The sequence below is a fragment of the Notechis scutatus genome, chromosome 3 (assembly GCF_049901735.1).
Source record: "Notechis scutatus isolate UNSWTSFEM ecotype Mainland chromosome 3, rNotScu1.2, whole genome shotgun sequence".
Classification (NCBI taxonomy): Eukaryota; Metazoa; Chordata; class Lepidosauria; order Squamata; family Elapidae; genus Notechis; species Notechis scutatus.
The window spans coordinates 79,557,127-79,569,274 of record NC_142011.1 but is presented as its reverse complement, the minus strand read 5'-3'; the positions used below and the strand labels follow the sequence as shown (position 1 = coordinate 79,569,274).

At 36.3% G+C, this 12,148-nt stretch overlaps 1 protein-coding gene across 1 annotated transcript; it reads right to left on the bottom strand.

Annotated features, from left to right (window-relative positions):
- Window positions 1-316: 316 nt before the first annotated feature.
- Window positions 317-6,209, bottom strand: RPF1 (ribosome production factor 1 homolog). The gene is made up of 9 exons (XM_026678428.2): window positions 5,664-6,209; window positions 5,269-5,325; window positions 4,411-4,491; window positions 3,795-3,890; window positions 3,303-3,456; window positions 2,953-3,035; window positions 2,686-2,867; window positions 2,480-2,606; window positions 317-727 (listed from the first exon to the last, which is right to left on the bottom strand). The coding sequence occupies exons 1-9, from the start codon at window positions 5,868-5,870 to the stop codon at window positions 686-688; spliced, it is 1,029 nt and encodes a 342-aa protein (XP_026534213.2). The 5' UTR covers window positions 5,871-6,209; the 3' UTR covers window positions 317-685.
- Between the last annotated feature and the right edge of the window lie 5,939 nt (window positions 6,210-12,148).

Genomic DNA, 12,148 nt, shown 5'->3' with positions numbered 1-12,148 from the left:
ACTTTGATTTTCTTTCACTCCTTAAGGAAGCCATGTGATTATAGATGGCAGGCATTATCTCAAGTTTCATTAAGATGGACAAAAAACCCGGGGTATTACCTAATTTTTTATCCCTTTAAAAAATAAGATTTCCCATTTATTCCTTGTATAGGCACTTGGCAGAATATTTCAGTTCCTTATCTAATTTTAAAATAACACTCATTTAGCTTACTGAAGGTCAAATAAACAATAGTTTGTATAGCCACTACATCTGAAATTCTTATTTTTCTACATTAATCAACTATGCTTGAATACTTACCAATATATGGTAATAGTATTTGACATGTAAAATGTTTTATTTTTGGCAAATAATATGTTCAACACAAAACCTTATTTTAAGATCCAGAACTAGATAATACTTTAATTCAGAATAAGATATGAAAGAATTAAATTACGAAGCATTATTTCTAAGAAGGATCCATGACTTCTTAATAAAAGGAGATAGTGGCTGATGCAGTCTCTTTCCTCTTACTTGAAGTCTTCTATTATTTATAAAAAGTAACTGAATTTTCAGTCCTGAAAAGAATACGGTCATGGCCATGTTCACAGGGGTGGAGTGTTCCATGTGTAACCTGAATATCTTCAAGGGTATTCTGGAAGCTTTTGTTGATGTTGAAATACAAACATGGCATTTCTCTGTTCATTCTTATAAATGAAATTTTCTTCGGCTTGTGTCCATTTCACGGCGCTGAAAAACAGCAATGTTCATTATAGTTTGCTACAAAAATATAAATATTTGTAAGTTACTGTAATACAATTCAGATTATGCAGCAATAAGCTAATACCAAATTATAAGGTTTTTAAGGCATGCCTGGAATGAAAGTAATTACAAGTTAATATATCACAACAAGCTTAAGTCAGCCTAGGATCTTTACACTTCTTACTGCCAATCAAGAACGTCCGTTAATAAAGATTTAATTGGACATGATCTTAAGCACACAGGCAGTCATCAGACTTAAACACCCCTTCATCTAGGGATATTCCCGTTTTCTGACAACCTTAAAGCCTTGAGCTCAAATAGAAATCTTTTTAGTATGTAAGTGCAAAAGCTTCATTTCTCTCTCCCTCCACACCAGCTTGCATATTTACACAGAATTCTTATTTATTTGATCTGCTTTTGATAACCTGTTTTTGAAACCTTATGTTTCCAAATAATTTTAAATAAGTAATTTTAAAATGCACTGTGTGGATACAATACTCCCTTGAAAACAGTATTATTGTAAATAGGCAAGGCTCTCTGACTATATTAAAGGCCGTCTGAACATTCACAGCACTCTGCCCTCTGTTCATTTTCAATTATATTTTGAATATTTTTCTTTTGACATCTGACTGCATTGTGGCACGACAAAACTATTTTTGAAGGCTAGTGTCTATAATATAGGTGGGGCATGTGCCAAAAATAACTTATACTGGTAACAAAATTATTCTATTCTTTAGATGCAATTATTGTATCTAAGGTTACCATTTTTGAGTGACTTTTTATTAATGAAATCATTATGGAAATGTTGATGTGTCAAGCATTTAAACATATCTCAATTATAATAATAGGTAGTGAGAACATGAGAATAATTCTACTGGATCAGACTGAAGGCCAGCTAGTCAATATTACATTTCACTGAATGCCCACCAAATAAAATTCTAGGTAGTACTTGATTTACAGCCATTTGTTTAGTGACAGTTTGAAGTTAAGACACTGCAAAAAGTGACATGACTGGTTCTCACATTAACTATTGCAATATTCTCAAACTCACAGGACCAAAATGTGTTTATGGCAGTTGCAGTGTACTGTTGTCCAGTGACTGCTATTTATGGCCTTCCCAGCCAGCTTCCAACAAGCAGTGTCAATGGGGGAAGATGGATTCACTTAACAACTATGTTAATGACCATAGCAAAAAAAAAAAAAAAAAGACTAAAACTGGATGCAACTTTTTTAATGACCACCTTGCTTAGCAACTAAATTTCTGATTCCAATTGTCATCCTAAGTCGAGGACTACCTTGGAATGGAATGTATTGCCTTTGGAGAATGAGAAGAGTTTCTGCCTAGAAAACAACCAGACGAGATACAGGAACTCTCAATGACTTAATGGTCATAGAATGACATTTAAGGGCCCGCCCTGCTTGATCAAGTAAAACTGGTGGTACACTAACAGAATTAGAAAGGTTCTGTTAATGTAATCTTAAAATAAAGTAGAATCAGTTCATCTAGTTGTGTTTCCTATGTGGTTTACTTGAGAGGGCTGACAATAGATTACCTTGCAAAGAGGAAATCAAACAGCCTTCAACTGCCACTCATCTCCACTGAATAATGTATATAGGCCCTACAAGCAGCATCCACTATTGGTCACACATATAAGAAATTTGTAAGGAATTATTTTAACTGCAAAATTTAGCCAAATAGCAGTATATAAAATTATGCAATGCTTTGTTGAGAGATAATACCTTGTGAATCCATTCATATTCCCCAAACTTGGAGTCAAAAGTTCCTTTTTGAAGAGACCTTAATTTTAGAGTAAAACGTGGGCCTAGTTCTTGAATGGCCACTTTTTTCTCATTTTTGAAGATGTATCTGTTAAAGATAATACACAACATTAACAAAGCTGTCATGCAAAAATCACTTCTAGTATAAATTTCAAATACTTGCTTACCTATGAAATCTGAAAAAGACATAATCACGCTGATTGTGAAATGTAGCTACTTGTCTGCCAACAAAATGAGGATCATGAGGAAAGAGAGAAGCCAGCATGCGGCCAATGGAATGGCCCAATCGTGTTGTAAAGTTATTCAGGATTATTTCAGGCTGATGTTCTGTGGGATTTTTCCCTTTTCGCTAAAAGTTAAATGATAAAAACATTGTATTAAATGTTAACATTAACATTAACAAGCAGAGAAATTGATTATTGGAGTAAACTCACCTTTATTTCTTTTCGTAAACGAACACTGCTCATCCTAAAGTGAGCAGTTGGACCTTCAGGCAAATGACTTAATACAAGCCCATCTATTTCAAGTATGTTAAGATATAATTAAAGATGTGAATTATAATTAATGCAATTTATGCAGAAAACATTTTCCAGAAAATCCATACTGTAAAACAATTTTTGTACTTTGTACTTCATGTCCAGCTTCAGTTTTAATAAACATGCCATATAAAACATGCCATACAAAAACAAGTACTAAATCCCTTCCCTTCTAGTCCAACTGTAAATTTGCTGCTCTAATAGAGATGTGCATACAAATAGCACTACATACTGTTCTTGAAGGATACTTGGTATTTTACGATCTTCATTGATAACAATCAAATCTGTAAAATCCCTTGAAATACACTGTGGAATAATCTTTTTTAAAGCCAGTCCTCTTCTATAGTAAACATGTGAATTTGGAATACATGTGGATAACTGTTCACAGAATCTCACAGTTCTCTGCCAAAACAGAAAAAAGTTCAAGTATAATTAATATCATAATTCATAAGTTTACCAATGACTATCTCAAACAATTTTGGCCATAATACAGCATCCAGACAATTTAAAGCAATGGTGACTGATTGCTATATAATTATTAAATGTTTACTTTTCATTGTATCTTACCCACACACAATCTATTTTACAAAACAGTATATTATAGCTAATATATTCCGCAATCCATATTTTAAGTATATATATATATATATATATATATATATATATATATATATATATATATATATATATATATATATTCTTAATCAAAGCAAATTATCAACCTTAAAAAGTTAATTTACCCCACGAGGTCTGTCAGATGTAGTGATAAGAATTTTTGGAACAGTTTGCCTGTTGAAGTAAGGAGCAAATTCATCTGTAGCGTCATCTAAAGTAACCTGGGAATATATAATGATGATACCTTTATGAAATTGAGGGGATATAGTCAATTTGCAGGAATCAGAACCCTCCATCTAATAAAAATAAAAATCAATAGCTCTGTCATCATTTATAATGTACTTGTTACAATATCTAAGTACAGTATAACCCCTAGACTTAAATACAATCTTGCATCAAGACCTTATTAGAGATATTTCAAAAAATGGAATTTACATTTGTCTAGGGCAGCATCTTCTGTCAGCAAGTTCCTCAACTTCCACATCAACTAATTATAATTACATATGCAAGATTTTAAATATGGCTCATTTGCAAGAAATGTTTCAGATAGAAAAAATGTCAGACAAAAGGTTTTTGGAAAGAAGAGTCTGAAGAATTAAATGAAGAAATGGATGCATGAACTTCAAATAACCATCCTGCCGACTGTTACAATATATTACAGAAAGGTGAAAATGTGCATCCAAATTCATTGACTTTATTTATCTGGCATTTGTTTCCTTTAAAATGCTTACAGAAAACTACCTCTTCATCATTTGGATCAACTGTGGTTTCATCATATACACGCTGGTTTTCAATGGTTTTTGGTTCTGGTTTTGGTGGTGCCTATAAAACAGAAGTTGAAATCTGAAATTGATAAATTTCATATTGAAAAACTATTCCATTTAAAGAATATTGATATAGTTTAGTAATAGCATCAAAAATGCTAGAAAAAAGGTAGGCAATTTGAGCTATCAGCTGAAAGATGTATGAATTACAGAACAAAATAAATGGTAGACAGCAGATTACTCAACTAGTAGCCAAACTTTCAGAGTGGTAGTGCAGTACAAATATTAAGTTCTTGAAAAGGACAAAATCCTTGTTAGGGATCATTAAAGGAACTGAAAATAAAAGTATCACTATTTTTAATGCCTTTAAAGAAATCAATATTGCAACCAGTTAATCTTACAATTCTAATCATGACATCACAAAGAATACTGTAAACCAGAGAATGCTGCAAAAAGCTGGATTTTGGTCTTATTAAAAAAAAATTGAGCAACATTCATATCTTAAAGAAAGTAGATTAGAAAAAAAATCTGTCTTTTACATTACAGATAATGAAAGATATAACTGCGTTCAAAAGAAAAACTAATTGACATCACCAAACATAAAATGGAATTTATAATTACAGCATACAGAGACAAAGGTGGAAGAGAAGGCTATCACTGATTACCAATCATGATAGTTATACATAACATTTAGTAATAGATGAATCAATTCACAGGAAACCTGAAATTGTGTTGTTTGCGGGCTCCCCCCACCCCACTAACATAATGAAGTGCCAGAGCAAGTTACAATTGATCTGATTAAGTATCTCTTTCTCAGCCACTCACTCCTTTTTACCTTATCTCCAAGGGCTTCCCGCTCCTTCTTCTTCTTTTTCTTAAGGGCTAATTTTTCCTGCAGGAGTAAGGAAGTTGTACAAAAGAAATTAGATAGGTTATAAAAAAAATTAGTCATATGTCACCATACAGAAGAAAACCCATTATACTCTAAGTCTGGGTGCTAAATATCTATGTCGAATTCTTTCTTATCAGGATAACAATTTGTTTATAAATCTCTGAGACCCCACCGAGCAACTTAAGAGTCGAAGGGCTCGATTTCTCTTATTTTAATAACCTCTACCCTCTCTTCCCAATTAATTATACGACTATCAACCATCGTCCCTCCTTACTAATGAACAAGATCGTGCTTAAACGTGAAAGCGACTCAAAGCTCTGCGACCCCTTCCTTTGTACCTTCTTCTGCTGCTGCTTCCAGCGCAGGAACATGAAGTGGCGCCGCTGCTTGTTCTTAATTTCGGAGACGCTAAAAGTCGGCGGGAACGCGGCCTGGTTGGGTTCCGCGGGGTTTCCATGAGCCTTCTCGCCATAAGCTACCTCACTCGTTGCGTCAGCATTAGGTCGCCCCTGAATAGGCTTTCCCTCCTCAGAGCCGGCCGCCATGCCGTCGCTTCTATAGTTGATCTTTCACCTCTTCGTTCTCTTCCGGGTTATCCATCGTTCCGCCGTTTGCCTACTGCGCATGCACAAACTCTCTCTCTCTCTCTCTCTCTCTCTCTCTCTCTCTCTCTCTCTCTCTCACACACACACACACACACACACACACATTTATTTAGTTTATTTAACCAAACACTCCTAGCATAATATTATCTCGATATTGGTTTGTAATTACAACAACCATTTTTTATCCAGTCTTTCAGGCAACTCGCCAAAACAAAACAAAAACTACCAGCCAGAAGATCGAGAGGTGCACGTGCACACCTCATATATTTGCCGAAAATTGACAAAACAGGCTTGGAAGATAATTTGCGCATGTGCGAAATCACGAAGAGAAGAAACTGGATGTTAAAAGGGAATTCGGGTTTTTCTGTATCTGAATTTCTGTTGCATGGGAAATGAGCCCTGATGTTGGGAGTTATACTTTTCGCTGCTTTGGGAATGGTTTTAAGCAGTGGTCTCCAACCTATTTTGTACCAGGGACCAGTTTCACGCAGAAACACTTTTTCAAGGGTGGGGGGGGAGTCCGAGTTTGGTGGTTTGCTTGCAGACGTTTCATTGCCTGACTAGATAACATCTGATGTTGTTACCTAGTTGGGTAATAAAACGTCTGCCAGCAAACCACCAAGTTCAGGGAGTGCCAATGCCTCCTCATTGCAACCCTGAGCGACAGATATTCTCTTCTATTGGGACATTTAAAACGGAGGGTTTCAGCTGCAGATTCAGGAACTGCGCCGGGCTGAGGAGCGCCTTCAAAACTGAGCGCTGGGTGGTGGCGGCCCACGGCTGTCTCTGCGGCTCAGGACAAGTCCCTGCAGGACGGCTGAGAAGCCCCACCTCTTGGCCCTGCCTTCCTCAGCCCCATCCCTCAGGTGTCTCCCTCCCTCCCTCAGCCTCATCCCTCAGGTGTCTGCCTCGTTCCTCTCTCAGTCGCTCTCTCGCTCCTCCACCAGCCCAGGAAGAAACTGCTTCAAAGAAGCCGGCAGGGTGGCTTTTCCTGTCGGCGCAGCTCTTCCAAAGCGCCCGTTCACCCCCACCCCACCTCCCGCGGTTCAATCCAGTGCTCCGTTCTGCCTGCCTGCCTTCGTTTCTGGTTGTTTCGGAGCAGCTTCGGCTGAGTAAAAGAGGCGAATAGTTATTATTCTCAGCCGAAGCTGCTCCGAAACCACCAGAAACGAAGGCAGGCAGGCAGAACGGAGCACTGGATTGATTGGCGGCGGGGTGGGGGTGAACGGGCGCTTCGGGGGAGCTGCGCCGACAGGAAAAGCCACCCTGCCGGCTTCTTTGAAGCAGTTTCTTCCTGGGCTGGTGGAGGAGCGAGAGAGCGACTGAGAGAGGAACGAGGCGGGAGGAAACCGAAGCCACTGAGCCGGAGAGCAGGACAGGCTTTGGTTGCTTCCTCCCTCCCCTTCTTTCATTTGTGTCCTTGATCCCTGATCTCAGTAGCATTCACCGAAGGCGAAGAAAGCCGCCATTTTTTTATTTTTTTTTTTATTTTTTTCTTTGCGGCCCGGTGCAAAGTGATCCACGGACCGGGACCGGTCCGCGGCCCGGTGGTTGGGGACCCCTGGTTTTAAGGATGATCTATTAATTGTTGTGCCGTTTCGGTTATTATTGGCTCTTGGTGACCACATAGATTTTCTTCATGATAATCTGTCCCTAACCTTTCTCTCTTCCAATGAGGCACCCATAAGCCCCCATAACTGAGTCTACCCACCTTGCTGCTGGTCATCCTTTCTTTCATCTTCCCAGTATTAAAGCTTTCTATAGGGATAAAGCTGAGGGATGCGGTGGCTCAGTGGCTAAAAAAGGTCAGCGGTTCAAATCCCCTAGTGCCATGTAACTGAGTGAGCTCCCGTTACTTGTTCCAGCTTCTGCCAATCTAGCCGTTCAAAAGCATGTAAAAATGCAAGTAGAAAAATAGGGACCCACCTAGGTGGGAAGGTAACAGCATTCGGTAGGCCTTCGGAGTTTAGTCATGCCGGCCACATGACCATGGAGACGTCTTCAGACAGCCCTGGCTCTTTGGCTTTGTAACGGAGATTAGCGCTGCCCCCTAGAGCAGGAAACGACTAGCAAGGGGAACCTTTACCTTTATAGAAAGGTGGGTGTTCAGATAATGTGTCTAAAACAGGGTGATTTGAGCCTGGTTGTGCCTTGAGTGAGAACTGGGAGCAGGATCGCCGTCCACAGTATTCTCAAGAGTCTGGAAAGAAAGTGTATCAGTTTGGTGAGATAATTTTCTACTTACTTTTTTCTGGAGAGAACACCCTAAAAGACTAAAAATTACATTTAAAAGTGAAGATGAAAGTGCTTAAGCAGTGAGATTAAGCACAAATTAAACCTGAAGGTTTTGTCTTTCTTTTTATTGGAACTTTGGATTTTGTAAAAAGTTTTCAATTTTTCAACTGGACTGGTCTTTCCTTTTTAATTTTAATTTTTTTCTTTTAAAATAACTCTTTGGAAAAGTTTTTTTCTCTTGTTTTTTCTTTTTAATAATTTTAGATTCTTTTTATTTTTTCTATTCTTGGTTTTAATATTAGAGGGGAAGGGAAAGGAAAGGGAAATAAGTAGCGCTGCCACCTGGAGGCTTGGATACATTGTTTTCCTTTCTTTCTTGTTGATACATTTGGTGTTACATTCAAGGACTCTGTGCTTTTCATTGAAAAGATAGTGGGAAGAGCATGTAGATTGTTTGTAGGTGCTCTTCTGTGGAACTACTGATAGCTGGAGTCTGGATTTGAAATTGAAGAAAGAAGATTGAAGTGACCTTGAAAAGAGAACTGGTAATTTTGTTTTTTGATTTAGTAAAGAGCCTCGAACATATAGTGGCAGTGCTTTGCTTATTGACAGAATTGCATTCTCTCTTTCCTTTTTTTTTTTCTATCCCCGCTCCCCCCAGTTGGATTTTTATATTTTATATGAGTCCTTTGATGCAAGAATAAGACTACTTTTTGTCCCACTCCCTCTTCCCTTTGTTTTACCTTTTTAGCAAGGGGAATATACAGATTTCTGTCTTTTTAATTTTTTTCCTATTTTTTTTTCATCCTTCTTCCATTTTATATTTTTTCTTCTTTTCCTTTCTTCCTACATAATTGGAATCAATTGGATTAAGGTATTCAAGTGCCTGAAGATTTTTTCCCTTCCCTTTTTTATTTTTATCTTTTGCTTTTTTTTTTTTTTACTGGAGTGGCAACTGGCTGCTCTTGCTTTTTCTTTTTAATTTTTCTATTAAGTACATTAAGATGAGCAGAAAGATATGAGCCTCAGCTTCTTCAATCCCAACTTCTTCTTCCTCACCATCTGGAGGACAACGATCAATACAGGTGATGTTATAACAAGAGAAGGAGAAAGAAGTGACACTGGAGATGATTATGCAAGGAATTCAAAGGATACAAGTAAAAACAGATAATATTGAAAAGAGAACGGAGAATATTGAGCAAAGAACGGAAAAGACAGATGAGAAAATTGAAAATATTCAACAGATGATGATGCAATATGAGGACAGAATTAAGAAAATTGAAGAACAAGATGTACAAAGAGATAAGAAGATTGGAGATATGGATACCTGACTGAGTGAAGTGGAAAGAGATAAGGGCAGATCTCTGCAATCATTGGGATGGGAAATTGATAGATCAGAATTCTAACTTAGATTTCAAAATTTAGAAGAAGGGTGAAAACCTTGTTGAAATGATGACAGAAATCTTGGCAGAAGCATTAGAGGTAACTAAAGAGAAGATGGTGGATGGAATGGATGAGGTTTTTCGTGTCTATACAAGATATACAATGAGAAATAAACTGCCAAGACAAGTTCATATCAGATTTACTAAGAAAATAATTAAATCACAAATACTGCAGGCGGCAAGAGAAAAAACACTAAAGTACAAAGATAAAGAAATAGTGGTACTGAAACAGGTACCGAGAAGAGTGAGAGAGATAAGAAGAGAATATTTATTCTTGACCAAAGAGTTACTTAAGAGAGAAATAAATTACAGATAGCTGATACCCGAAGGTCTCATGTTTACCTGGCAGGAACAAAGACACAGAATTGATACAGTTGAGAAAGCGGAGTTATTCTATCTGGAATATTTTAGAGGAAGGGAGGAAGATACAAGAAAAGAAGAGTCGTTAATTGAATTTCAAGAGGAATGTACAGCAGTAATTGAAAAAGATGGAGCCGTAGGTGATGTACCCAGAGAACAATGAGAACCAAGATCTACTGGAGCAACAAATCCTTCTTATAAAGTCTAAAATGAATGAGAAAAAACTGATTACAATTAATATAAATGGGCTTAATTCATCTATTAAAAGAAGAAAAATATTTCATGTTAGAGAAATTAAAATTTGATATAATCTGCCTACAAGAAGTACATATTAAAAAACAACATGATTATATATTGAAACAATAAAAATTAGGGAAATTATTTACAGCGTTGACACACTGTAAAAAGAGAGGAGTGGTGTTATACATTAGAGATACAATCCCTGCGGAACAAATATATACAGATGATGATGGAAGGATTTTGATGGTGGAGATAATGGACAATAATCTAAAGACACTTATAATAGCAATTTATGCCCCAAATGATAATCAAGAAGATTTTTACAGGAAATTACATAAGAAAATAATTGAACTGGACTATGCTAATATCTGTCTGATAGATTTTAATGGAATAATAAATGACAATTGGACTATAAAACACAAAAAACAGCAAAGAAAACTAGAAAGACATTGCCAAAATCCTTTTTTCAAATGGTAGATGAGATAATCTTAAAAGATACATGGAGAGAGAGAAATGCGGAAAATAAACAATACACCTTTTATTCAAATAGACATGCATCATGGTCTAGAATAGATATGATATGGATGTCAACAGAATTGCTTTTTAACATACAAGACATTGAAATAGAAGCAAGTACCTGGGCAGATCACAATCCAATAACACTTCTATGGAAAGGACAAAAAAGGAGATCTAGATGGACTTTAAATAATACAATATTATATTAAAGGAAAAAGACAGAAAATTGAGAGAGAATTGACTTTTTTCTTTAAAGAAAATACAAAAGAGGATACATCATTACAGAACCTCTGGGACATGATGAAGGCTTATACAAGAGGCTTGATAATGGACTATACAAGGAAAAGAAATATAAAACAGAAAAAAATCTTTAAAACATTGGAAGATGACTACAAGAAGCTGGAAAAAGAACTACAGAAATTTCCACAAAAAAGGACATTAAAATTAAAATGGACATAACTAAACATAAAATGGGGCTAATGGAAAAAGAAGAAATAGCACAAAAAATTAAAAATGCTAAGCAGAACTATTTTGAAGATGCAAACAAGCCAGGCAGATGGTTAGCATATAAATTGAGAAAGGAAAGAGACTCAAGAAGAATAAATCAATTGATAAATGAACAAGGACATGTATGCTATGGAAATGCGGAGAAGAAAAAAATTATTCAAGATTACTATGGAAAACTACCATCAAGAGAATGTTCAAAAAGAAAGAATTCAACAATACTTACAGGAAGCAAATTTGCCCCAGTTACCCAAAGATATTGAAACAATGTTAGAAAGTAACATAACAATGATGGAATTAACAGGAGCTTTAAAAAAGCAAAACATTGGGAAAGCACCAGGTCCAGACAGTTTGCCAGTGGAATTTTATAAGACATTCCAGGAAACATTGAATCTTCACTTATTAGAAATTATGAAGTTATGACAAAGAAGAGAATACCCAAAACATGGTCAGAAGCATATATCACACTTGTACCGAAGGAGGACACAGACCCACAGCAAGTTAAAAATTGCAGACCTATATCACTGTTAAATTCAGATTATAAAATCTTTGCTTCAATTCTGGCAGAAAGACTGAAAAGATACTTAAACAATTTTATTCATCCTGATCAAAATGGATTTCTGCCAAAGAGACAGATTAAAGATAATATGAGAATAATTTTAGATACACTGGAAAACTATGAGGCATATCCTGAAAAACAAATGGCTCTGATGTTTATAGATGTACAAAAAGCCTTTGATAATGTGAATTGGTGTTTTATGCTGTTAAATTGGACCAAATGGGCTTTGGTAAAAAATTTACTCAAGCCATAGAAACAATATATCATAAACAAACTGCAAAGGTTATGATAAATGGACAGTTAACAGACTCTATAGATATAAGAAAAGGGACCAGACAAGGCTGTCCACTCTCGCCTCTGTT

What these genes read in the sequence shown, in the direction of transcription:
- RPF1 (XM_026678428.2), bottom strand. Translation starts at nt 5,870, where the DNA reads ATGGCGGCCGGCTCTGAGGAGGGAAAGCCTATTCAGGGGCGACCTAAT. An exon ending in GGAAGCAGCAGCAGAAGAAG is followed by an intron (nt 5,326 to 5,663) that starts GTACAAAGGAAG and finishes TTACTCCTGCAG; the next exon opens with GAAAAATTAGCCCTTAAGAA. An exon ending in CATCTGACAGACCTCGTGGG is followed by an intron (nt 3,457 to 3,794) that starts GTAAATTAACTT and finishes CTGTTTTGGCAG; the next exon opens with AGAACTGTGAGATTCTGTGA.